The following is a 25863-nucleotide window of genomic DNA, read 5'->3' as shown; positions in this document are numbered from 1 at the left end:
ACTGAGGGCACAGAGGACACGGAGGGCACAGGGGACATGGCACATGGGGACATGGAGGGCACAGGGCACACAGAGGGGCACAGGGGACACGGAGGGCACAGGGGACACGGCACAGGGGACACTGAGGGCACAGGGGACACGGCACGGGGGACACAGAGGGGCACAGGGGACACGGAGGGCACAAGGGACATGGATGGCACAGGGGACACGGAGGGCACAGGGGACATGGATGGCACAGGGGACATGGCACAGGGGATACGGCACGGGGGACATTGCACAGGGGACATGGAGGGCACAGGGGACACTGAGGGGCACAGGGGACATGGCACAAGGGACACGGAGGGCACAGGGGACACGGAGGGCACAGGGGACACTGAGGGCACAGGGGACATGGATGGCACAGGGGACACGGAGGGGCACAGGGGACACTGAGGGCACAGGGGACACTGAGGGGCACAGGGGACATGGCACAGGGGACATGGATGGCACAGGGGACATTGATGGCACAGGGGACATGGCACAGGGGACACGGAGGGGCACGGGGGACACGGGGGGGCACGGGGGGCATGGAGGGGCACAGGGGACACAGATGGCACAGGGGGACACAGAGGGGCACAGGGGACATGGCACAGGGGACATGGATGGCACAGGGGACATGGCAGAGGGGACACTGAGGGGCACAGGGGACATGGCACAGGGGACAAGGATGGCACAGGGGACATGGCACAGGGGACACGGAGGGCACAGGGGACACAGAGGGGCACAGGGGACATGGCACAGGGGACACAGAGGGGCACAGGGGACACTGAGGGCACAGGGGACACTGAGGGGCACAGGGGACATGGCACATGGGGACATGGCACAGGGGACACAGAGGGGCACAGGGGACACGGAGGTGGTCCCGGGGGCTCCGCTGTCCCGGTGGTCCCGGTCCGCCCGGTGGTCCCGGGGGCTTCACGTTCCCCGCGCCCACCACCCCACTCCTTCCCCCAATTTTGGGGTGTGGGGGGGGACACAGACACAGCCCGGGGTGACTTTGTTTTATTGGTAAAAGTGGGGGGCACAAAGAGGCCGAACGGCCCCGCGACATCTCATTATGAGAGAGAGAACCCCCCGGGCCGGGGGGAGCAACAGGACCCCCCCAAAACCCCCCCACCCCAAAATCACGGCCACTCCTCCCCCCTGCCCCCCACCCCCAGTTCATCCGTGGCAGAAATGCACCCAAAGTCAGGGCAGGGGGGCACAGGGACCCCCCCACAGCAGGGCAGGGTCCTGGGGGGGGCACAGGGACCCCCCGAGCAGGGCAGGGGGGGCACAGGGACCCCCCCCCAGCAGGGCAGGGTCCTGTGGGGGGCACAGTGACCCCCAACCCCAGCAGGGCAGGGTCCCCCCGAGGGGGCACAGGGACCCCCCCCACAGCAGGGCAGGGTCCTGGAAGGGGCACAGTGACCCCCCCACCAGCAGGGCAGGGTCCCCCCGAGGGGGGCACAGGGACCCCCCCCACAGCAGGGCAGGGTCCTGGGGGGGCACAGGGACCCCCCGAGCAGGGCAGGGGGGGCACAGGGACCCCCAAGCAGGGGGACACCGCTGTCCTTGGGGTGTCCCTGTGCCCAGCCCCACGGCAGAGACGAAGCCACAATTCCGGGGGGACGTTCGGGATTTAAGGGCTCAGAATTTGGGGGGTCAGAAGTCTTGGTCCTCAGAGTCAGTGGGAGGGGGGGGCTCCTCGCGGGACCCCCAGACGAAGCGGTAATTGTCCTCCAGGACCTGCTGCCTCCGCCGCTCCTTCTGCGCCTCCTCCGTGCCCTGAACCTGCGGGGAGGGGGCAAATCAGTGCCCCCCTTCACCTCTGTGCTCCCCATATCCCATTTTCCCTCCTCGTGCCTCAATTTCCACTCTGTTCCTCAGTGACACCCCCCATCCCTCAGCCCCCCGCATTCCCCAGCCCTGCCGTGCCTCAGTTTCCCCCCGAATTCATAATTCCCATAAATTCCCATAAATTCCCACCCCCCGACCCCCTCCCCTCACCAGGATGCTGAGGAAAATCTCCTTCAGGCTCCGGGAATCCTCCTCCGACAGCCACTGCGCCGCCTCCTCCTCCTCACCCCCCGATGATGCCGTCACGATCTTGATCTCGATCTTCCCTGCGGTTGAGGAGGGGTTAATTTGGGGCTGGGGGAGGGGATAGGGGGCTCCCCATTGCTGTCCCATCCCCCACATTGGAGCTTTCCCTACCTTCAGCCCGCAGCCCTTCCTTGGCCAGCAGCTCCCGCACCTCATTCTCCACCTGCGGCAGCCGTGGGGGGCTCTGGTTTTCCTTGGGGGGCTCCCGGTGCTGCTCCAGATCCCCCCGGTGCTGCTCCCGATCCCCCCGGGGGGGCTCCCGGTGCTCCCGGGTGGGTTTCCCCGGGCGAGGCTCCGGTTCCCGGGGCGGTTCCCGGGGCGAGTCGCGGCTCCCGGTTCTGCCCATCCGCACCCGCCCGTCCTTGTGGCGCCGGGGGCTGCCCTTCCTCGCCTCCTCCTCCTCCTCCTCCTCCTCCTCCTCGTCCCTGCGCCCCTCGCGGGGGTCGCGGCGGGGCTCGGCCCCGTCCAGCCGCTCCATCAGCCGGGTCAGGGTGGTCGCCAGGGTGCGGCTGGCGCGGCTCCGGTCGAACTCCCCCTTCAGCCCTTCGGTCTCCAACTCATCCTCCACCTGCAGTCCCCAGCCCGGCACACAGAGGATGTCCCCAGGATGTCCCCAACTCTGCTGGGATGTCCCCAGCTCTGTCCTCAGCACAGCCAGGGGGTCCCAACCCTCCCCAGGGGCTCCCCTGCCCAGCCACGGGGATCCCAGTGCACTCAGGGGGTCCCCAGCACAGCTGGGAGGGGGTCCCAGTGCTGCTCTGGGGGTCCTAGTGCCCCCATGGGAGTCCCAGTGCCCCTGTGGGGATCCCACCCCAATCAGGGGGTCCCAGTGCACTCAGGGGGTCCCCAGCACAGCTGGGAGGGGGTCCCAGTGCCCCTGTGGGGGTCCCAGTGCCCCTCTGGGGGTCCCACCCCAATCAGGGGATCCCAGTGCCCTTGTGGGGGTCCCACCCCAATCAGGGGGTCCCAGTGCCCCTGTGGGGATCCCACCCCAATCAGGGGGTCCCACCCCAATCAGGGGGTCCCAGTGCCCCTGTGGGGGTCCCAGTGCCCCTCTGGGGGTCTCACCCCAATCAGGGGATCCCAGTACCCCTGTGGGGGTCCCACCCCAATCAGGGGGTCCCAGTGTCCCCGTGGGGGTCCCGCCCCAATCAGGGGGTCCCAGTGCCCTCGTGGGGGTCCCAGTGCCCCTCTGGGGGTCCCACCCCAATCAGGGGGTCCCAGTGCCCCTGTGGGGCTCCCAGTGCCCCCGTGGGGATCCCAGTGCCCCCGTGGGGATCCACCCCAATCAGGGGATCCCAGTGCCCCTGTGAGGGTCCCAGCGCCCCTCTGGGGGTCCCAGTGCCCCTCTGGGGATCCAGTGCCCCTCTGGGGGTCCCACCCCAATCAGGGGGTCCCAGTGCCCCTCTGGGGGTCCCACCCCAATCAGGGGGTCCCAGTGCCCCTGTGGGGGTCCCAGTGCCCCCGTGGGGATCCCACCCCAATCAGGGGGTCCCAGTGCCCCTCTGGGGGTCCCACCCCAATCAGGGGGTCCTGTGCCCCCATGGGGGTCACACCCCAATCAGGGGGTCCCAGTGCCCCCGTGGGGGTCCCAGTGCCCCTGTGGGGGTCCCAGTGCCCCTCTGGGGGTCCCACCCCAATCAGGGGGTCCCTGTGCCCCTGTGGGGGTCCCAGTGCCCCTCTGTGGGTCACACCCCAATCAGGGGGTCCCAGTGCCCCTGTGGGGGTCCCACCCCAATCAGGGGTCCCAGTGCCCCTCGGGGGGTCCCAGCGCCCCTGTGGGGGTCCCACCCCAATCAGGGGGTCCCAGTGCCCCTGTGGGGGTCCCAGTGCCCCTGTGGGGGTCCCAGTGCCCCCGTGGGGGTCTCACCCCAATCAGGGGATCCCAGCGCCCCTGTGGGGGTCCCAGTGCTGCTCTGGGGGTCCCACCCCAATCAGGGGTCCCAATGCCCCTGTGGGGGTCCCAGTGCTGCTCTGGGGGTCCCAGTGCCCCTCTGGGGGTCCCACCCCAATCAGGGGATCCCACCCCAATCAGGGGGTCCCAGTGCCCCTCTGGGGGTCCCAGTGCCCCTCTGGGGGTCCCACCCCAATCAGGGGATCCCAGTGTCCCTGTGGGGGTCCCACCCCAATCAGGGGGTCCCAGTGCCCCTCTGGGGGTCCCAGCACCCCCGTGGGGGTCCCACCCCAATCAGGGGGTCCCAGTGCCCCTCTGGGGGTCCCAGTGCCCCTCTGGGGGTCCCACCCCAATCAGGGGGTCCCAGTGCCCCTCTGGGGGTCCCAGTGCCCCTGTGGGGGTCCCACCCCAATCAGGGGATCCCAGCGCCCCTGTGGGGGTCCCACCCCAATCAGGGGGTCCCAGTGCCCCTGTGGGGGTCCCAGTGCCCCTCTGGGGGTCCCACCCCAATCAGGGGGTCCCAGTGCCCCCATGGGGGTCCCAGTGCCCCTCTGGGGGCCCCAGTGCCCCTGTGGGGGTCCCACCCCAATCAGGGGGTCCCAGTGCCCCTGTGGGGGTCCCAGTGCCCCTGTGGGGGTCCCACCCCAATCAAGGGGTCCAACCCCAATCAGGGGGTCCCAGTGCCCCTCTGGGGGTCCCACCCCAATCAGGGGGTCCCAGCGCCCCTGTGGGGGTCCCAGCGCCCCTCTGGGGGTCCCAGCCCACCAAGGTCCCCCACCTCGCTGATGATGCTGTCGAACTCCTGCTCCATCTGGCTCTTCACCTCCTCCTTCAGCCTCGCCACCTGCTCCCGTGGCAGCAGCTCCAGCCCCGCCAGCAGCGGCCCTGCCTCCTCCTCCTCCTCATCTTCCTCATCCTCCTCCTCATCCTCCTGCACCCCCCTGGGGGGGGCCTCGGGGCTGGGGGGCTCTGCGGGGCCAGGTGGGGCTGGGGGAGCTTTGGCTGCCTCCTCCTCCTCCTCGCTCGCCTTCTCCTTGGCCTGAAGCAGCGGGGAGGGGCTCAGGGGGAAACTGAGGCACGCAGAGACCCCCGAGGGGCACGGGGGAGGTGCCCACCTTCCTGGTGGTCTCCTTCAGCTCCTCGATGAACTGCAGCAGGTCCCCGGGGCTCCGGATCACCTTGAAGTGGATTTTCTTCCGTGGATCTACGAGGGAAGCTGGAGCAGGGGGGGCTGGGAGTGGCAGGGGGGACACAGGGATGGCCACTGTCACCTGGAGGTGACACGGGGTGGGCACTGCAACTCACCAGCTGCCCGAGCACCAGCTGCCCTCGGGGACGGCTCCTGCAGGGAGGAGATGGGATGGAGCATTCTAAACCCCCCCAAAGTGTCCCCAGACCCCCAGAATGTCCCCAGGGGCGCTGGGACTCACCCTGGTGCTGTCCCGCTGGTCACTGGCCGTGGTTGGCACCTCCTGCTCCTCACCTGGCACGTCCCTGGCGGGCTCTGGAGGGGTCCCTGGCACAGGGGGGACACAGCTGCCACAGGGGGGACGTGCCCGGCGCTGAGAGCCAGGCTGGGGGTCCCAGGAGGAGAGGGGACAGTGGCAGTGCTGTCACCGTCAGTGGGGACACGGCCGTACCGTCCTGGGTGGGGCCATCGCTGTCCCTGTCGCTCCAGAGGCGCGTGTCCAACGTCCGCAGCTCCTCCGAGATCTCCTCCACCTTCCTCTTGGTGTCAGCTGGGGACACAGGGGACAGGGACAGCACGGCTGGGGACAGCCCCAGCGCCAGAACCACGGCAGGACTGTGGCCGAGGGGACAAGGCCAGACCCAGGACAGAGGGGACCGGGCCAGGAAGGTGAAAGGGCCAGCCCCAGCACAGAGGGGACACAGCCAGGAAGGTGACAGGGCCAGCCCTAGGAGGGAGGGGACAGGGCCAGCCCTAGGACGGAGGGGACAAGGGCAGGCTGAAGAGGACAGTGCCAGCCCCGGGATGGAGGGGACAGTGCCAGCCCCAGGCCGAAAGGGACAGTGCCAGTCCCAGGACAGAGGGGACAGTGCCAGCCCCAGGCCGAAGGGGACAGTGCCAGCCCCACACTGGAGGGGACAGCCCCAGGCTGGTGGGGACAGTGCCAGCCCTGGGCTGGAGGGGACAGTGCCAGCCCCACACTGTAGGGGACACTGCCAGGCTGGAGGGGACAGTGCCAGCCCCACACTGGAGGGGACAGTGCCAGCCCCAGGCCGGAGGGGACAGTGCCAGCCCCACACTGAAGGGGCCAGTGCCAGGCTGAAGGGGACAGGGCCAGGCTGAAGGGGACAGGGCCAGCCTTGGGATGGAGAGGACAGGGCCAGGTTAAAGAGGACAGTGCCAGCCCCACACTGGAGGGGACAGCCCCAGGCCAAAGGGGACAGTGCCAGCCCCACACTGGAGGGGACAATGCCAGGCTGGTGGGGACAGTGCCAGCCCCACACTGGAGGTGACAGTGCCAGGCTGGTGGGGACAGTGCCAGCCCCAGGATTGAGGGGACAATGCCAGCCCCAGGCCGAAGGGGACAGTGCCAGGCTGGTGGGGACAGTGCCAGCCCCACACTGGAGGTGACAGTGCCAGGCTGGTGGGGACAGTGCCAGCCCCACACTGGAGGGGACAGCGCCAGCCCCGGGATGGAGGTGACAGTGCCAGCCCCAAGGGGACAGCACCAGCCCTGCAGCAGGGCTCAGTGCCAGCCCCACAACGGCCGTGCCAGCCCCACACCCCGCCCCCCACGCCCTGCCCAGGGCTCCCCGGTACTCACAGACTTGTGCCCGCACGTACTGGACGTACTGGGCGGGCGAGAGGGCGGGCTGGCAGCGGATGGGCTGCGGTGCCAGCCCCGGGGCGGGCCGCAGGAACGGGTGGTGGCAGATGCGCGTGGTGTGCACCGTCAGCACGTACCGGCACGACTGCGGCTCGTCCACGCGGGCGATGTAGTCCCCGGCGCCCTCCTCGCACAGGAACTGCGGGGTGGGCACGGGCTGAGGCTCTGCTGCCCCCTAAGTGCCCCCCGGTGCCACCCGGTGCCCCCCGGCCTTACCCGGACCTCGGCCTCGCGGGCACGGCCGGTCAGGTCGCAGCGGGAGCCGTTGACGTAGCTCTGGCTGTGGTAGCGCCGCAGCTGCTGCTGCTTGGAGGCCTGGGGGGCACGGGGGCATGGGTGGGCACGGGTGGGCATGGGGTGGGCATGGGAGGGCAGGGGGCAGGTAGGGGTGGGCACAGGGGGCACGGGTGGGCATGGGGAGGGCAGGGGGATGGCATGGGGCAGGCAGGGGTGGGCAGGGGGAGGGCAGGGGACGGCATGGGTGGGCATGGGGCAGGTAGGGGTGGGCACAGGGCAGGGGGAGGGCATGGGGGGGCACGGGTGGGCAAGGGGAAGGGCAGGGGGACAGCAGGGGCACGGGTGGGCAAGGGGAGGGCAGGGGATGGCACGGGTGGGCAGGGGAGGGCAGGGGGAGGGCACAGGAGGGCATGGGGCAGGCAGGGGTGGGCATGGGGCAGGGGAAGGGCAGGGGGAGGGCATGGGGGGCACGGGTGGGCAAAGGGAAGGGCAGGGGAAGGGCAGGGGTGGGCAGGGCACGGTGGGCACGGGGAAGGGCAGGGGGAGGGCAGGGGAGGGCATGGGGCAGGTAGGGGTGGGCACAGGGCAGGGGAAGGGCAGGGGGAGGGCGTGGGGCAGGCAGGGGTGGGCACAGGGCAGGGGGAGGGCACAGGGCGGGCAGAGGACAGCGCTGTCCCTGTCCCCAGGGGAAGGGCAGGGGTAGGGTAGGGGTGGGCAGGGGAGGGCATGGAGCAGGTAGGGGTGGGCACAGGGCAGGGGGAGGGCACGGGGGGCACGGGTGGGCACGGAGAGGGGACGGGAGGGCACAGGAGGGCATGGGGAGGGCACGGGTAGGTACAGGAAGGGCAGGGGGAAGGCATGGGGGGCACGGGTGGGTACGGGGAAGGGCAGGAGGAGGGCATGGGGAGGGCAGGGGAAGGGCATGGGGCAGGTAGGGGTGGGCACAGGGTAGGGGGAGGGCATGGGTGGGCAGGGCACGGGTGGGCACGGGTGGGCACGGGGAAGGGCATGGGGAGGGCACGGGGGGGCACGGGTGGGCAGGGGAGGGCATGGGGCAGGTAGGGGTGGGCACAGGTGGGCACAGGGGGAAAAGGGGACAGCGCTGTCCCTGTCCCCAGGGGTGAGCACAGGGCAGGGGGAGGGCACGGGGAAGGGCAGGGGGAAGGGCAGAGGGAGGGCAGAGCATGGGGGGACACGGGTGGGCACAGGGAAGGGCAGGGGGAGGGCACGGGTGGGCAGGGGATGGCACGGGTGGGCATGGGGCAGGCAGGGGTGGGCACAGGGCAGAGGGAGGGCAGAGCATGGAGGGGCACGGGTGGGCAAGGGGAAGGGCAGGGGGAGGGCATGGGGGCACGGGTGGGCATGGGGAGGGCATGGGGCAGGCAGGGGAGGGCATGGGGCAGGTAGGGGTGGGCACAGGGCAGGGGAGGGCACAGGGGGGAAGGGGACAGCGCTGTCCCTGTTCCCAGGGGTGGGCACGGGTGGGCAGGGGAGGGCAGGGGGAGGGCAGAGCATGGAGGGGCATGGGTGGGCACAGGAGGGCATGGGGATGGGCATGGGTGGGCAGGGGAGGGCATGGGGCAGGTAGGGGTGGGCACAGGGCAAAGGGAGGGCAGGGGGAGAGCAGGGAGAGGGCAGAGCATGGAGGGGCACGGGTGGGCATGGGGAAGGGCAGGGGGAGGGCAGGGGGACGGGTGGGCACGGGTGGGCACAGGGGGGAAGGGGACAGCGCTGTCCCTGTCCCAGGGGTGGAAGGGGACATTGCTGTCCCTGTCCCCAGCGCAGGGCACACCCACCTTGCCCGTCTCATCGCCCCAGTCGAAGGCCGCCTGGTAATAGCCCAGCACCAGCACGTCCCCCTTGATCTCCGACTCTGCGGGCACCGAGGGGGGGGGCACACATTGTGGCCGGGCTGGCAGTGCCCCCACGGTGCCCCCCACTGTCCCCATGTCCCCATGTCACCTTCCAGGTGGTACTGCTGGATGTGCCGCCCGTAGCAGAACTCGTAGGTCCACCAGTCCTTGGTCTGGGGGGGTGGGAGGTGTGGGGTGACCTGGGGGTGACCTGGGGGTGCCCCCTGGCATCCCCGTGCCCCCCAATCTCACCTTCAGCAGGCAGGGCGCGGTGCCCATGGGCCGCAGCAGCTCGGCCACGCCCGAGCCGTTGTAGGGGCGGGGGTCGCGGGGCGGGCCGGGGGGCGGCCCCACGGCCGCGGGGGGCAGGCGGCACTCGTAGCGCTGCTTGAACCGCGAGGCCACCGTCACCACCTCCTCGGCGCGGTGCTGCGGGCACGGAGCCGTCAGAGACCCCCGGGACACCGGAGAGACCCCCGGAGAGACCCCCGGGACCCCCGAGAGACCCCCGGAGAGACCCCCGGGAACACAGAGAGACCCCACAGCCCCCCCCGGGACCCCAGAGAGACCCCCGGGACACCGGAGAGACCCCCAGGAACACAGAGAGACCCCCGGGAACACAGAGAGACCCCCGGGAACACAGAGAGACCCCACAGCCCCCCCCGGGACCACCGAGAGCACCCCCGGGAACACAGAGAGACCCCCGGGACCCCACAGACTCCCTCAGGGACCCCAGAGAGACCCCCGGGACCCCAGAGAGACCCCCGGGACCCCAGAGAGCCCCCCGGGAGCACAGAGAGACCCCCGGGAACACAGAGAGACCCCCGGGAACACAGAGAGACCCCCGGGACCACAGAGAGACCCCATAACCCCCCCCGGGACCCCAGAGAGCCCCCACAGCCCCCCCCCCGGGATCCCACAGCACCCCAGGGACCCCAGAGAGACCCCCGGGAGCACAGAGAGACCCCCGGGACCACAGAGAGACCCCCGGGACCCCGGAGAGACCCCCGGAGAGACCCCCCGGGACCACAGAGAGACCCCCCGGGACCCCAGAGGGACCCCCCGGGAACACAGAGAGACCCCCGGAGAGACCCCCGGGACACCGGAGAGACCCCAGAGAGACCCCCGGGACCACAGAGAGACCCCCGGGACCCCAGAGAGACCCCCCCGGGACCACAGAGTCCCCTCGGGACCCCAGAGTCCCCCCGGTTCAGCCCCGGGAAGGAGCACAGGCGGTGTCCCGGCCCGGCTCAGCCCCGGTAAGGAGCACAGCCGGTGTCCCGGCCCGGTTCAGCCCCGGTAAGGAGCACAGCCCGTGTCCCGGTCCGCCCTGACCCGGCCCCGTCCCGGACCGCCCTCGGTCCCCTTATACCCGTCCCGTGCGGCATTCCCGACCCGCAGCCGCCGCCCCGGTGCTCGGCTGGTCCCGGTAGAGCCCCGGGGCGCCGCCCGCCTCCCCCCTCCGTTAGCCCCGGTGCCGCGGCGCACCTGCCCGGCCAGCACGGGCTCGGCCAGGATCTCGAGGCCGTACTTGAGCTCGCTGAGCTCCTGCAGGTTGAGCGCGGCTCGGGCCCCGCGGAGGGGCCACCCCGGGCCGAGCAGCGCCAGCAGCGCCACCGCCGCCACCGGCCCCGGGCCCCGCCGCGCCGCCATCTTCCCCCGCCGCCGCCGCCGCTTCCGCTTCCGCCCGCGCCTCCCCGCGCCCGCCCCGGCCCCGCTGCTCCGCGCTGCGATTGGCTGAGACGTCTGTCTGTCAAGCCAAGCGCTGCTCTGATTGGTCAGCGGGCGGGGATGACGCCGCCGGTTGTGAGGCCGCGGGGGCGAGGCGGTGGCGAGAACGGGGGCCGCGGTGATTGGCCGGGGCGCGCGCGGGCGGCAGCCAATGGCGAGGCGGGGCGCGGCCGGCCGCCATGACGTCACGCTCGGCGGTTTCCCATTGGCTGAGCGGGATGCAGGCGATCCCCGCGCGCTGATTGGCGGAGAGCGCCGAGCATCCCCCGGGGGATCACGTGATTACCGGAACCGGGAGGGGGCTCCGCGGTGTTCGGTACCCCCCGAGCAGCCCCCGGTCCCATCCCCGGTACCGGAGCCCCTCTGCTCCCCCGGACCCGCCCAAACCTCCCCGAGATCCCCCCGGGCCCCTCCGCGCCCCTCCCGCCACCGGCAGCGCCCCGAACCCCCCATCCCCCCGGTCCCCTCCCGGTCCCGGCAGAGCTCCGGCCGGGCCCCCCCGCGCTCCCCGCCCCGCTCAATGGGGCCGTTGTCCGCCCCACGCGTGGGCACAAAGCGCGGCCGCTGATTCCGGCCCGGCCCTCCCCCCCGTTCTGCGCCCCCCCCGCATTCTCGCCCCGCCCCTCCCGGTGCTGCGGCGGTGCCGTTGCACACCGGGCCCGCCGGGGGCGCCCTCGCCGCCCGCTCCGGTGCCGGTGCCGTTTGCGGGATCCGCCAGCGGAGCCAGGTAGGGCCGGGGTCGCTGTTGTCGCGACGTGTCGCGATGAGGGATGGCACCTGCCATCGCCCCGCGGCTGCGACATCGCCGCTGTGCCCCTGACACCCCCGGTTCCCCCCGGTATCACCGGCCCCTCCCGCCGCGACGGCCCCGCCTGTGCCCGAGCCCCTCATCCCCGGGGAGACCGGGGGGTCCGGGGGGACCGGGGGGGTCCGGGGGGGTCCGGGTCCCTCCCGCCCCGACACTGTCCCCGTGTCCCCAGAGCGGAGCTGTGGGGGCAGAGCCATGAGGGTGGGCTGAGCCCCCCCCGCCGGGACCCGCAGCCACCCCCAGGTGAGCACTGGGAGCACTGGGAGCACTGGGAGCACTGTGAGGGACTGGGAGGGACTGGGAGCACTGGGAGGGACTGGGAGCACTGGGGGGGACTGGGGGCACTGGGTGGGACTGGGACTGGGAGCACTGGGAGTGGGAGCACTGGGAGCACTGGGTGGGACTGGGGGCACTGGGAGGGACTGGGAGCACTGGGTTTCACTGGGTTTCACTGGTGGGCACTGGGGGCACTGGGGGGCACTGGGTGTTACTGGGTGCACTGGGTTTCACTGGGTGTTACTGGTGGGCACTGGGGGGCACTGGTGGCACTGGGTGCACTGGGTTTCACTGGGGGCACTGGGGGCACTGGGGGCATTGAGTTTCACTGGGGGGCACTGGGTTTTACTGGTTGTACTGGGGGCACTGGGTGTTACTGGGGGGCACTGGGTGTTACTGGGTGGCACTGGTGGCACCGTGGCACCCCGGGGTGACGCCACTGTGCCCCCCAGGCAGGATGCGGGGGGCGCAGCGGGCGCTGTGCCTGCTGCTGGTGGCCTCGGCCTCGCTGGCCGCGCTCTACCTGCACCTCTGGGCACCCAAGGGTGCCCCCAGCGTGGACCTGCGCCGCCCCCCCCCCGAGCGGCTGCCACCCCCCCTGCCCCCCCCCGCCCGCGCCTACCCCCACGTGCCCTTCCGCCTCAAGGAGGAGGTCTTGGAGTAAGGACGGGCGGGGGGAGGGTGGGGGCACCCAAGGGTGGGGGGGCACCCAAAGGTGGGGGGGCACCCAAAGGTGGGGGGGCAGCCAAAGGTGGGGGGCACCCAATGGTGGGGGAGCACCCAGAGGTGGGGGAGCAGCCGAAGGTGGGGGGGGTACCCAAAGGTGGAGGGCACCCAAATTGGGGGGGCACCCAAAGGTGGGGGGGGCACCTAAAGGTGGGGGAGCAGCCAAAGGTGGGGGGGGCGCCCAAAGGTGGGGGAGCAGCCAAAGGTGGGGAAGCACCCAAAGTTGGGGGGGCACCCAAAGGTGGGGGGCAGCCAAAGGTGGGGGAGCACCCAAAGGTGGGGGAGCACCCAAAGGTGGGGGGGCACCCAAAGGTGGGGGGGCACTCAAAGGTGGGGGGCACCCAAAGGTGGGGGAGCAGCCAAAGGTGCGGGGGCAGCCAAAGGTGGGGGAGCACCCAAAGGTGGGGGGCACCCAAAGGTGGGGGAGCACCCATGGGTTGGGGAGCAGCCAAAGGTGGGGGAGCAGCCAAAGGTGGGGGGGCACCCAAAGGTGGGGGGACACCCAAAGGTGGGGGGCACCCAAAGGTGGGGGAGCAGCCAAAGGTGGGGGAAGCACCCAAAGGTGGGGGGGCACCCAAAGGTGGGGGGGGCACCCAAAGATGGGGGGGGAGCCAAAGGTGGGGGGGCAGCCAAAGCTGGGGGGGCACCCAAAGGTGGGGGGGCACCCAAAGGTGGGGAGGGCACCCAAAGGTGGGGGGGCACCCAAAGGTGGGGAGCACCCATGGGTTGGGGAGCACCCAAAGGTGAGGGAGCACCCATGGGTGCCTGGGAGCCCCGGGATGGGGCACGGGGGGGGTACTCAGGGCCGAGGGCACCCCAGGATGGGGTTGTGGCTCCTATGGGGCACCCATGGCTTGGGGCACCCAAAAATGGGGGCACCCAAAGGTGGGGGCACCCCAGGGTGGGGTGGTGGGGGCAGCGGGAAGGGCGGTGACAGCAGAGGGGGGACAAAGGCAGTGCCAGGGCGGGTCAGGGCTGTGGTGGGGGGTGGTGAGGTGGTGCTGGAAGGTGGCAGCGGGTGCCAGGGCAGTGCCAGGGCGGTGCCAAGAGGGGACAGGAAGGGACAGGAAGGTGCCAGGGAGGTGCCAGGGCAGTGACACGAGGGACAGGCAGCGCTAAGAGGGGACAGGCAGCGATGGGAGGTGCCAGGGCAGTGCCAGGGCAGTGCCACGCGGGTCAGGCAGTGCCAGGGCGGTGCCAGGGCGGTGCCAAGAGGGGACAGGCAGGGACAGGACGTGCCAGGGCGGTGCCAGGGCGGTGCCAGGGAGGTGCCACACGGGTCAGGCAGTGCCAGGGTAGTGCCAGGGCGGTGTCAGGCAGGGACAGGCAGGGACGGGAGGTGCCAGGGCCATGCCAAGACAGTGCCACGCGGGTCAGGCAGGGACAGGAGGTGTCAGGAAGGTGCCAGGGAGGTGCCAGGATAGTGCCAAGAGGGGACAGGCAGGGATGGGAGGTGCCAAGAGAGGACAGGCAGTGCCAGGGCGGTGCCAGGGTGATGCCAGGGCGGTGCCAGGGAGGTGCCAAGAGGGGACAAGCAGTGACAGGAGGTGTCAGGGCCGTGCCATGGCCGTGCTAGGGCAGTGCCACGCGGGACAGGAGGTGTCAGGGCCATGCCAGGGCAGTGCCACGCGGGTCAGGCAGTGCCAGGAGCTGCCGCCGCGCTCCGGTTCCGGTGCCACCGTGTCGGTGCCAGCGGCCCTGTCGTGCCAGGCTGCTGCCCAGGAACGGCTGCTCGTGCGAGGCGGAGGCGGAGGCGGGACTGGCGCTGCCGCTCCACCGGCGGCTCTTCGGGCCCGGCCCGCCGGGGATGGACTTCGGCAGCGCCTTCGCCCCCGCGGAACGGCCGCGGCAGCTCCGCCTGCGGGAGCGCGAGTACCGCAACTACCGGAGCCGGTGAGCGCGGCCGCGGGGCAAACCGGGACCCCCGAGCCGGTGTGCGGGGTGGGACCCCCGGTGAGGCTCCGGTGCCCCCGCAGGGTGCAGACCCCCGCTGACCGGCTGCTGATCGTCCCCGCCAACTCCCCGCTGGAGTACCCGGTGCAGGGGGTGGAGGTGCGGCCGCTGCAGACGGTGCTGGTGCCCGGTGAGGGGGCAAGGGGGCACGGGGGGCACCGGGGGGCACCGGGGTGGGGGGCACCGGCTCAGGGGTGGGCATAGAGTGGGGGAAACATGGGGGTGGGAAACGCTGGGGGAGGTACGGGGGTGGGGGGCACTTGTGGGGGCACGGGGTGAGTGTCCCTGGGCAGGGGGATGTCCCCGGGCAGGGGGTGCCCCCGATGGCTCCGGGGGGGACAGGGGGTGCCCTTGAACAGGGGGTGCCCTGGGCAGGGGGTGGGTGACCCTGGGCAGGGGGTGCCCTTGAACAGGGGGTGCCCCTGGGCACGGGGTGGGTGTCCCTGGGCTGGGGGTGTCCTGGGCAGGGGGTGCCCTTGAACAGGGGGTGCCCTGAGCAGGGGGTGCCCCCCGATGGCTCCGGGGGGGACAGGGGGTGTCCCTGGGCACGAGGTGCCCTTGAACAGGGGGTGTCCTGGGCAGGGGGTGTCCCTTGAACAGGGGGTGCCCTTGAACAGGGGGTGCCCTTGAACAGGGGGTGTCCCTGGGCAGGGGGTGCCCTTGAACAGGGGGTGTCCTGGGCAGGGGGTGTCCCTGGGCAGGGGGTGGGTGCCCTTGAACAGGGGGTGCCTTGAACAGGGGGTGTCCCTTGAACAGGGGGTGTCCCTGGGCAGGGGGTGCCCTTGAACAGGGGGTGCCTTGAACAGGGGGTGTCCCTTGAACAGGGGGTGTCCCTGGGCAGGGGGTGGGTGTCCCTGGGCACGGGGTGGGTGTCCCCGGGCAGGGGGTGCCCCCGATGGCTCCGGGGGGCACAGGGGGTCCCTGGGGGGGTCTCTGGCCTCACCCCCGTGTCATGCCCCCAGGGCTCAGCCTGCAGGCCCCGGCCCGGAGCAGGTACCAGGTGAGGGTGAGGGCGGGGCACGGGGGGCGTGGCTTTAATGGAATGGGCGGGGCCTGTTCGATCTGTGGGCGTGGTTATCGGGTGGGCGTGGTCTACCCGGTTGGTGGGCGTGTCTATGGGGTGGGCGTGGCCTGCCCGGTCTGCGGGCGTGGTTATTGGTGGGTGTGGCCTCGCCGGCATGTGGGCGTGGTTATGCGTGGGCGTGGCCTGTCCGGTTCATGGGCGTGGTTATGAGTGGGCGTAGTCTGTCCGATTGATTGGCGTGGTTATGGGGTGGGCGTGGCCTGTCCGATTGGTGGGCGTGGCTATGGGGTGGACGGGGCTATGGGATGGGCGTGGTCTGTCCGCTCTGTGGGCGTGGCTAAAGGGTGGGCGTGGCCATGGAGCGGCCGGGGCGGGCTGGGCGCGCCCCCTCCCCAATCCGTGCGCCCCCTCCCCACTTTTGGGGGTCCCCGCCGTTCGTGCCGCCCCCAGGTGAACCTGACGGCCTCGCTGGGGACATTGGCGGTGGCGGCCGAGGTGGAGGGCGTGGCGCTGCGGGGGGAGGGGCAGCCGCACCTGTCCGTGGCCGCGGCGCGGTTGGACCACCTGAACCGGCAGCTGCAGTTCGTCACCTACACCAACACCCAGTTCCACCCCGACACCGCCGACATCGGTGCGACGGGCTGAGTCCGGGACCCCCGGCACCCCCAGAGCCCCCCGGGACCGCGGCTCGCCCGTGGGAGCTGCAGCACCCCTGGGACCCTCAGCGATTCCCCCCTGGGTGCCCTGTTCCCCCCGGGACCCCCGGATCCACAATGCCCACAGGGACACTCGGGGTACCCCCAATACCCACAGGGACACTCGGGGTACCCCCAATACCCGCAGGGACACTCGTGGGTTCCCCAATGCCCGCAGGGACACTCGGGGTACCCCCACTGCCCGCAGGGACACTCGTGGGTTCCCCACTGCCCGCAGGGACACTCGGGGTGTCCCCAATGCCCGCAGGGACACTCGTGGGTTCCCCAATGCCCGCAGGGACACCCCCATATCCCCACTGCCCACAGGGACACTCGTGGGTACCCCCAATACCCACAGGGACACTCGGGGTACCCCCGATGCCCACAGGGACACCCCCATATCCCCCACTGCCCGTAGGGACACTCGGGGTACCCCCAATACCCGCAGAGACACTCGTGGGTTCCCCCAATGCCCACAGGGACACTCGGGGTACCCCCAATGCCCACAGGGACACTCGGGGTACCCCCAATGCCCACAGGGACACTCGGGGTACCCCTAATGCCCACAGGGACACTCGGGGTACCCCCAATACCCGCAGGGACACTCGTGGTACCCCCAATGCCCACAGGGACACCCCCATATCCACAATGCCCACAGGGACACTCGGGGTACCCCCAATGCCCACAGGGACACTCGTGGGTTCCCCAATACCCACAGGGACACTCGGGGTACCCCCACTGCCCGCAGGGACACTCGTGGGTTCCCCACTGCCGCAGGGACACTCGGGGTACCCCCAATGCCCACAGAGACACTCGGGGTGTCCCTGGAACACTCGGGGTATTCCCAACGCCCCCGTCGTTCCCCGTGCCCCCCGTGCCCCCAATGCCCCCCGTGCCCCAATGCCCCCCGTGCCCCCCGTGTCCTCAATGCCCCCCGTGCCCCCTTTGCCCCCCGTGCCCCCCGTGCCCCCGTGCCCCCCATGCCCCAATGCCCCCCGTGCCCCCCGTGCCCCCAATGCCCCCCGTACCCCCCGTTCCCCCCGTGCCCCCCGTTCCCCCAATGCCCCCCGTGCCCCAATGCCCCCCGTGCCCCCCATGCCCCCCGGTACCTCCCCGTGCCCCCCATGCCCCCGGTGCCCCCCGTGCCCCCCGTGCCCCAATGCCCTCCGTGTCCCCCATTCCCCCCGTGCCCCCCATGCCCCAATGCCCCCAATGCCCCCCGTGCCCCCCGCGCCCCCCGTTCCCCCCAATGCCCCCCGTGCCACCCGTGCCCCAATGCCCCCCATGCCCCCCGTTCCCCCCATGCCCCAATGCCCCCCGTACCCCCCGTTCCCCCCATGCCCCCCATGCCCCAATGCCCCCCGTGCCCCCTTTGCCCCCGTTCCCCCAATGCCCCCCGTGCCCCCCGTGCCCCTCGTGCCCCCCGTGCCCCCAGCCGCCCCTCTCCCCGCAGTGCGGTTCTCCACCGACGGTCACTCCGCCGCCTTCGCCATCCGCATCCGCCACCCGCCCACGCCGCGCCTGTACGGCCCCGGGACCGCCGGTGACACCGACAGTGACAGTGACACCGACAGCGACAGCGGCAGCGACAGCGGCGGGGACGGGGGTGAGCACGGCCCGGCGGCCCCACAGCGGCCCGGGGGGCACGGTGCTCCCGGTGCTCCCGGTGCGCCCAGTGTCCCCGGTGCTCCCGGTGCTCCCAGCGCTCCCAGTTCAGGCTCCCAGTGCTCCCAGCGCTCCCAGTGCTCCCAGTTCAGGCTCCCAGCGCTCCCAGCACTCCCAACACTCCCAGTTCAGGCTCCCAGCACTCCCAGTACTCCCAGTTCAGGCTCCCAGCACTCCCAGTTCAGGCTCCCAGCACTCCCAGTACTCCCAGTTCAAGCTCCCAGTGCTCCCAGCACTCCCAGTGCTCCCAGTACTCCCAGTTTAGGCTCCCAGCACTCCCAGTTCAGGTTCCCAGCACTCCCAGTTCAGGCTCCCAGTGCTCCCAGTTTAGGCTCCCAGTACTCCCAGTACTCCCAGTTCAAGCTCCCAGTGCTCCCAGTGCTCCCAGCGTTCCCAGTTCAGGCTCCCAGCGCTCCCAGCACTCCCAGTACAGGCTCCCAGCGCTCCCAGCACTCCCAGTACAGGCTCCCAGTGCTCCCAGCACTCCCAGTTCAGGCTCCCAGCACTCCCAGCACTCCCAGCGCTCCCAGTACTCCCAGTACCAGCTCCCAGTTCTCCCAGCACTCCCAGTTCAAGCTCCCAGCACTCCCAGTTCAGGCCCCCAGCGCTCCCAGTTCTCCCAGTTCTCCCAGTTCCATCTCCCAGCGCCCCTCCCGCAGGGTACAACATCTCGGCGCTGGTGACAGTGGCCACCAAGACGTTCCTGCGCTATGACAAACTGCGGGGACTCATCGCCAGCATCCGCCGCTTCTACCCCTCTGTCACCATCGTGGTGGCCGACGACAGCCAGCGGCCCGAGCCCCTCTCCGGGCCACACCTGGAGCACTACCTCATGCCCTTCGGCAAGGTGGCACCCAGGGGACCCCCGAGGGGACACCGGGGGGACAGGGACCCCGGGCAGGGGACATGGGGGGTGGCAGGGACCCCAGAGAGAGGGCAGGGACCCCAGACAAGGGACACTGGGGGTGGCAGGGACACGGAGAGGGGACAGGGAGGTGGCAGGGACCGCAGACAAGGGACACTGGGGGTGGCAGGGACACGGAGAGGGGACACGGGGGTGGCAGGGACCCCAGAAAAGGGACATGGGGGGTGGCAGGGACACGGACAGGGGACAGGGAGGTGGCAGGGACCCCAGAGAAGGGACACGGGGGGTGGCAGGGACCCCAGACACGAGACACGGGGGTGACAGGGACCCGGAGAGGGGACAGTGAGGTGGCAGGGACCCCAGACAAGGGACACTGGGAGTGGCAGGGACCCCAGAAAGGGGACATGAGGGGTGGCAGGGACCCCAGACAAGGGACACAGGGGGTGGCAGGGACCTCACAGAGGGCACACGGGGTGGCAGGGACCCCAGACAAGGGACACGGTGGGGCAGGGACCCCAGAGAGGGGACAGGGAGGTGGCAAGGACCCCAGACAAGGGACACAGGGGGTGTCAGGCACACGGAGAGGGGACACAGGGTGGCAGGGACCCCAGACAAGGGACATGGGGGGTGGCAGAGACCCCAGAGAGGGGACACAGGAGGTGGCAGGGACACGGAGAGGGGACACGGAGGGTGGCAAGGACCCGGACAAGGGACATGAGGGGTGGCAGGGACTCGGAGAGGGGACACAGGGGTGGCAGGGACCCCATAGAGGGGACATGGGGGGGCAGGGACACGGAGAGGGGACACAGGGGTGGCAGGGACCTGGAGAGGGGACACAGGGGGGGCAGGGACCTTGGACAGGGGACAGGGAGGTGGCAAGGACCTCGGACAAGGGACACAGGGGGTGGCAGGGACCCCGGAGAGGGGACACGGGGGGTGGCAGGGACCCGGACAAGGGGCATGGGGGTGGCAGGGACTCCGGACAAGGGATATGGGGGGTGGCAGAGACACGGAGAGGGGACACGGGGGTGGCAGGGACACGGGCAAGGGACACAGGGGGTGGCAGGGACACGGAGCGGGGACACGGGGGGTGACAGGGATCCCAGACAAAGGACATGAGGGGTGGCAGGGACACGGACAGGGGACATGGGGGTGGCAAGGACCCCGGACAAGGGACACGGGGGTGGCAGGGACACGGAGAGGGGACACAGGGGTGGCAGAGACCCCACAGATGGGACACAGGGGTGGCAGAGACCAGGAGAGGGGACACAGAGGTGGCAGGGACCTGGAGAGGGGACACTGGGGGTGGCAGGGACCCCGGGCAGGGGACAGGGAGGTGGCAGGGACATGGAGAGGGGACACAGAGGGTGGCAGGGACACGGAGAGGGGACATGGGGGGTGGCAGGGACACGGAGAGGGGACACGGGGGTGGCAGGGACACGGAGAGGGGACAGGGGGGTGGCAGGGACACGGACAAGGGACATGGGGGGTGGCAGGGACCCCAGAGAGGGGACACGGGGGTGGCAGGGACCCCAGAGAGGGGACACGGGGGTGGCAGGGACCTGGAAAGGGGACAGGGAGGTGGCAGGGACACGGAGAGGGGACACGAGGCTGGCAGGGACCCCAGAAAAGGGACATGGAGGGTGGCAGGTACCCCACAGAGGGGACACGGGGGTGGCAAGGACCCCGGACAAGGGACATGGGGGGTGTCCTGGGGATGGGGGACAATGGGGCAGGGGTCCCTGGGGGTGGGGGACAAGGGGGAAGGGGTCCCTGGGGATGGGGGACTGGCGGGGCACGGGGGGCACGGGGGGCTCACGGGGGGCACGGGAGGAACACGTGGGGCTCACGGGGGGCACACGGGGGGCACGGGGGGCACGGGGGGATCACGGGGGGCACGGGGGGCTCAGGGGACTTACGGGGGTCTGGCAGAGCTGTGACATCCCCGAGAAGGGGACACCAAGCCCGGCAGAGCTGCCGGTACCCGGGGCTGGGGGACATGGGGGTCTCTCGGGACCACGCGGGGTGGCACCCACGGGCACCCATGGGTGCGGTGGGCGAGGGTCCGCGGTGCCCCCACAGGGCTGGCAGGGCTCGGGGGGCACGGGGGACACGGGGGGCACGGGGAGTCTGGCAGGGCACGGTGGGCACGGGGGACACGGGGGGCACGGGGGTCTCTCGGGACCACGGGGGTGGCACCCACGGGCACCCATGGGTGCGGTGGGCGAGGGTCCGCGGTGCCCCCCAGGGCTGGTTCGCCGGGAGGAACCTGGCGGTGTCGCAGGTCACCACCAAGTACGTGCTGTGGGTGGACGATGATTTCATCTTCACGGCCCGCACGCGGCTGGAGAAGCTCGTGGATGTGCTGGAGAGAACCAGCCTGGACCTGGTGCGGGCACGGGGGGCACAGGGGGCATTGGGGGGTAAGGGGGGAACGGGGGGCACGGGGGCACGGGGGGTAAGGGGGGCACGGGGGGGAATGGGGGGCACGGCGGGTAAGGGGGGTAAGGGGGGCATGGAGGGCATGGGGGGCATTGGGGGCACGGGGGGCATGGGGGGCATGGGGGGGAACGGGGGACACGGAGGGAACGGGGGGCGCGGGGGGCATGGGGGGCATTGGGGGTAAGGGGGGCGCGGGGGGTAAGGGGGCATGGGGGGTAAGGGGGGTAAGGGGGGCATGGGGGGCATGGGGGCCATTGGGGTACGGGGGGTAAGGGGAGCACAGGGGCACGGGGGCCGTGGGGGACACTGGGGGCATTGGGGCACGGGGGGCATGGGGGGCATTGGGGCACAGGGGGTAAGGGGGGTAAGGGGGGCACCGGGGGTAAGGGGGGTACAGGGGGGTACGGGGGGCATTGGGGCACGGGGGGTACGGGGGGCACGGGGGGTACGGGGGGTAAGGGGGCACGGGGGAAAAGGGGGGCACGGGGGAAAAGGGGGGCACGGGGGAAAAGGGGGGCACGGGGGGAATTGGTGTGTAAGGGGGGCACAGGGGGGCACGGGGAGCACGCGGGGCACTGGGGGCACGGGGGGCATGGGGGGCTGTGGGGGGCACGGGGGGAACGGGGGGCATGGGGGGCATTGGGGCACGGGGGGCTGCAGAGGAACTGGGGGCACAGGGGGCATGGAGAGCTGTGAGGAGCACGGAGGGCATTGGGGGCACGGAGGGCACGGGGGAACGGGGGGCATGGGGGGCATGGGTGTCATGGGGGGCACGGGGGACATGGGGGGTAAGGGGGGTACGGGGGGTACGGGGGGCTGCAGAGGCACTGGGGGCACAGGGGGCATGGAGAGCTGTGGGGGGCATGGGGGGCACTGGGGGCACAGGGGGTAAGGGGGGCACGGGGGGCACGGAGGGCACAGTGGGCACGGGGGGCATGGGGGGCACAGGGGGCTGTGGGGGCACAGGGGGCACAGGGGGCACTGGGGGGCACAGGGGGCACAAGGGGCACAGGGGTCAGGGGGGTCCCGGTGGTCCGGGAGTGGCGCTCCCGGTGCCCCGTGCCCGGGGCTGGGGTGTCCCGGTGCCCGGTTGGCAATGCTGGCAGGGTCCTGAGGGTCCCGGTGCCCAGGTTGGGGCTCGGGAGGGTCCCGGTGCCCAGGTGGGGTGTCCCGGTGCCCAGGTTAGGGCTCGGGGGGGGGTTCTTGTTTCCACGTGGAGAATCCCGGTGCCCAGGTGGGGGCTCGGGGTGTGTCGGTGCCCAGGTGGGGGCTTGGGGGGTCCCGGTGCCCACGTGGGGTGTCCCGGTGCCCGGTTGGCGATGCTGGCAGGGTCCTATGCCATGCCATGCCATGCCATTCCGTGCCATCCCATCCCGTCCCTTCTCACCGGTGGGCAGTCCCGGTTATCCCGGCGGTCCCGGTGGTCCCGTGGGTCCCGGTGATCCCGGTGGTCCCGGTGGTCCCGGTAGCCCCGGTGGTCCCGTGGGTCCCGTGGGTCCCGGTGGCCCCGGTAGCCCCGGTGATCCCGTGGGTCCCGGTTATCCCGGTGGTCCCGGTGGCCCCGGTTATCCCGGCGGTCCCGGTCCCCCCCCAGCCCCGCCGTTCCCGCAGGTGGGCGGCGCGGTGCGGGAGATCACCGGGTACACCACCACGTACCGGCAGCGGCTGGTGGTGCGCGGCGGCGGCGCGGGCGGGGACTGCCTCCGCACCCGGCCCGGTTTCCATCACCGCCTCGCCGGTTTCCCCGCCTGCGTCGTTACCGACGGCGTCGTCAACTTCTTCCTGGCGCGCACCGACAAAGTGCGGCAGGTGGGCTTCGACCCCCGCCTGCGCCGCGTGGCGCACCTGGGTGAGCACCGGCACCGGGGGGGGGGAGCCCACGCGGGGAGCTGGGGGTCCCACGGGAGGTTCTGGGGGTCCCACGGGAGGGTCCTGGTGGGTCTGGGGGTCCCACGGGTGGTCCTGGGAAGCCCACGGGAGGGTCCTGGGGGGGTCTGGGGAGCCCACGGGAGAGACGTGAGGAGCCCACGGGAGGTTCTGGGGGGGTCTGGAGGTCCCATGGGAGGTTCTGAGGGGGTCTGGGGGTCCCACGGGAGGTTCTGGGGGGCTCTGGGGGTCCCACGGGAGGTTCTGGGGGTCCCATGGGAGGTTCTGGTGGTCCCACGGGGGGGGCTGGGGGTTCCACGGGGGGCTGGGAGCCCACGAGAGGTTCTGGGGGGGTCTGGGGGTCCCACGGGAGGTTCTGAGGGGGTCTGGGGGTCCCACAGGAGGTTTCTGTTCTGGGGGTCCCACGGGAGGGTCGTGGGGAGCCCACGGGAGGTTCTGGGGGTCCCACGGGAGGTTCTGGGGGGTCTGGGGGTCCCACGGGAGGGTCCTGGGAGGGTCTGGGGAGCCCACGGGAGGGTCCTGGGAGGGTCTGGGGGTTCCACGGGAGGGTCCTGGGGGTCCCACGGGAGGTTCTGGGGGGTCCCACGGGAGGTTCTGGGGGGGTCTGGGGGGACCACGGGAGAGTCCTGGGGAGCTCACAGGGGGCTGGGAGCCCACGGGAGGTTCTGGGGGGTCAGAGATCAGGGGGGACACCGGGGTACCCACAATGGGGTCAGATATAACGGGGGACACTGGGGTCACCCCACAATGGGGTCAGAGATAAGGGGGACACCGGGGTCCCCACAATGGGGTCAGAGATACGGGGGGACACTGGGATCCCCCATGATGGGGTCAGAGATCAGGGGGGACACCAGGGTCACCCCCCGTGAGCCCACGAGATCAGAATCAGGATGAGGAACCCCAAAGCCGCTCTGAGCCCGTTTTGGGGTGTCCCTCTGCCCCCCCAGAGTTCTTCATCGACGGGCTGGGGGTGCTGCACGTGGGCTCCTGCGAGGACGTGGTGGTGGACCACGCGTCCAAGCTGGCGCTGCCGTGGCGGCGCTCGGAGGGAGAGCGGCAGTACAACCGCTACCGGTACCCGGCGGCGCGCGACGACAGCCTGCGCCAAAAACAGCGCCTCTTCTTCTTCAAGAACCGCTTCAAGTGCATGGCCGGCGACTAGGGACGGCCAGTGGTCACCAGGGATGGTCACCAACCACCAGGGATGGCCAGTGGTCACCTGGGATGGTCATCGGTGACTAGAGATGGCCACCAACAACCAGGGATGGCCACCAACCACTAGGGATGGCCACCGGTGACTAGAGATGGCCATCAGTGACCAGGGATGGTCATCGGTCACCAGGGATGGCCACTGGTCACCAGGGATGGCCACTGGTCACCAGGGATGGCCATCGGTCACCAGGGATGGTCACTGGTCACTAAGGATGGTCATCGGTCACCAGGGATGGCCATCGGTCACTAGGGATGGTCACCGGTGACCAGGGATGGTCATCGGTCACCAGGGATGGCCATCGGTGACTAGAGATGGTCACCGGTGACCAGGGATGGTCATCGGTCACCAGGGATGGCCACTGGTCACCAGGGATGGCCACCGGTCACCAGGGATGGCCATCGTTGACTAAGGATGGCCACTGGTCACTAGGGATGGCCACCGGTCACCTGGGATGGTCATCGGTCACCAGGGATGGCCAGTGGTCACCAGGGATGGTCATCGGTCACCAGGGATGGCCAGTGGTCACCAGGGATGGTCATCGGTCACCAGGGATGGCCAGCGGTCACTAGAGATGGCCACCGGCCACCGGGGATGGCCACCAGCCACAGCTGGCCACCCCCAGGCCACTGACCCCATCGGGCCACCTCCTGTGGGCCACTTCCAGGGCCACCAACCCTTTGGGCCACCCGGGGGCCACCACCACCGACCACCCCGGGGTGACACGGGGCCACCCCCGGGGTGGCCACCTCCAGTGCCACCGTGGTCCAGCTCAAGGGTCACCCTCCCCAGTGCCACCACCGCTGGTCACCCATGGGACACCCCCCACCCGTGGCCACCCCCAGGGCCACTGCCATGGGCCACCACCACCCAGTGCCACCCCCAGGGCCACCTCGGGGTCCCCGCAGCCCCCCCGCCCCCCCCCGCGGTGTTTTTAGCTCTTTTGTACTTTGGGGGGGGGTGGGGGGAGGTTTTGGGGTCCCCCCGGGTCCCCCCCGAGCCCCCCACTCGGTTTTGTACCGCCCCGCCCCTCCCCCGCGCTGCCGCAGGATTTTTGTGCCAAGTCTCCGCCCCTCCCCCCGCGACCCCCGAGGGGGTGGGGGAGGGGCTGGGGGAGGGGCTGCCCCCCCCTCCCCCCCCTTTTCTACCCAATGGATGGTGAGATTTTATCCAGCCCGAAATCCGCCTCTTTCTTCCCAAAACGGGGGGGAGGGGCCCAGGCCCCGCCCACTGGGGGGGTTGGGGGTGAGGGGGGGAGGGGCTTTGGAGGGGGGAGGGGCTGCAGTTCTGCAGGGGGTGGGTGTGGTCAGTGGGTGTGGTCGGTGGGTGTGGTCAGTGATATCAATGGGTGTGGTCAATGGGTGTGGTCAGTGATGTCAGTGGGTGTGGTCAGTGGGTGTGGTCAGTGGGCGTGGCCAATTGTTTCGGTCAGTGGGCGTGGCCTATGGGTGTGGTCAGTGATGTCAGTGGGTGTGGTCAGTGGGTGTGGTCAGTTTGGGTGTGGTCAGTGGGTGTGGTCAGTTGTTGAAGTCCGTGGGTGTGGTCAGTGACCCCATTTCTGTGTCCCCAGCCCCATCCCAATGTCCCATCCCAATGTCCCCATCCCAGTGTCCCCATT

The 25863-nt window shown here is 71.0% G+C and overlaps 2 protein-coding genes across 2 annotated transcripts; one reads left to right on the top strand and one right to left on the bottom strand.

Moving 5' to 3' along the window:
• Positions 1-1639: 1639 nt before the first annotated feature.
• Positions 1640-10648, bottom strand: OS9 (OS9 endoplasmic reticulum lectin). The gene is made up of 14 exons (XM_041711578.2): positions 10452-10648; positions 9216-9392; positions 9073-9136; positions 8907-8983; positions 7090-7188; positions 6811-7012; positions 5659-5757; positions 5449-5534; positions 5324-5360; positions 5134-5222; positions 4797-5057; positions 2236-2692; positions 2029-2144; positions 1640-1812 (listed from the first exon to the last, which is right to left on the bottom strand). Exons 1-14 carry the CDS (start codon positions 10614-10616, stop codon positions 1684-1686), a joined length of 2058 nt encoding a protein of 685 aa, XP_041567512.2. The 5' UTR covers positions 10617-10648; the 3' UTR covers positions 1640-1683.
• A 373-nt stretch (positions 10649-11021) lies between these two features.
• On the top strand, positions 11022-24244 carry B4GALNT1 (beta-1,4-N-acetyl-galactosaminyltransferase 1). The gene is made up of 12 exons (XM_041711581.2): positions 11022-11421; positions 11675-11745; positions 12231-12438; positions 14215-14397; positions 14481-14587; positions 15420-15457; positions 15932-16112; positions 17630-17782; positions 18501-18688; positions 20955-21095; positions 22760-22997; positions 23983-24244. Exons 3-12 carry the CDS (start codon positions 12236-12238, stop codon positions 24195-24197), a joined length of 1647 nt encoding a protein of 548 aa, XP_041567515.2. The 5' UTR covers positions 11022-11421; positions 11675-11745; positions 12231-12235; the 3' UTR covers positions 24198-24244.
• Positions 24245-25863: the final 1619 nt, after the last annotated feature.

The sequence above is a fragment of the Taeniopygia guttata genome, chromosome 29, assembly GCF_048771995.1.
Source record: "Taeniopygia guttata chromosome 29, bTaeGut7.mat, whole genome shotgun sequence".
Lineage (NCBI taxonomy): Eukaryota > Metazoa > Chordata > Aves > Passeriformes > Estrildidae > Taeniopygia > Taeniopygia guttata.
This window is presented reverse-complemented; position numbering and strand designations above follow the sequence as displayed.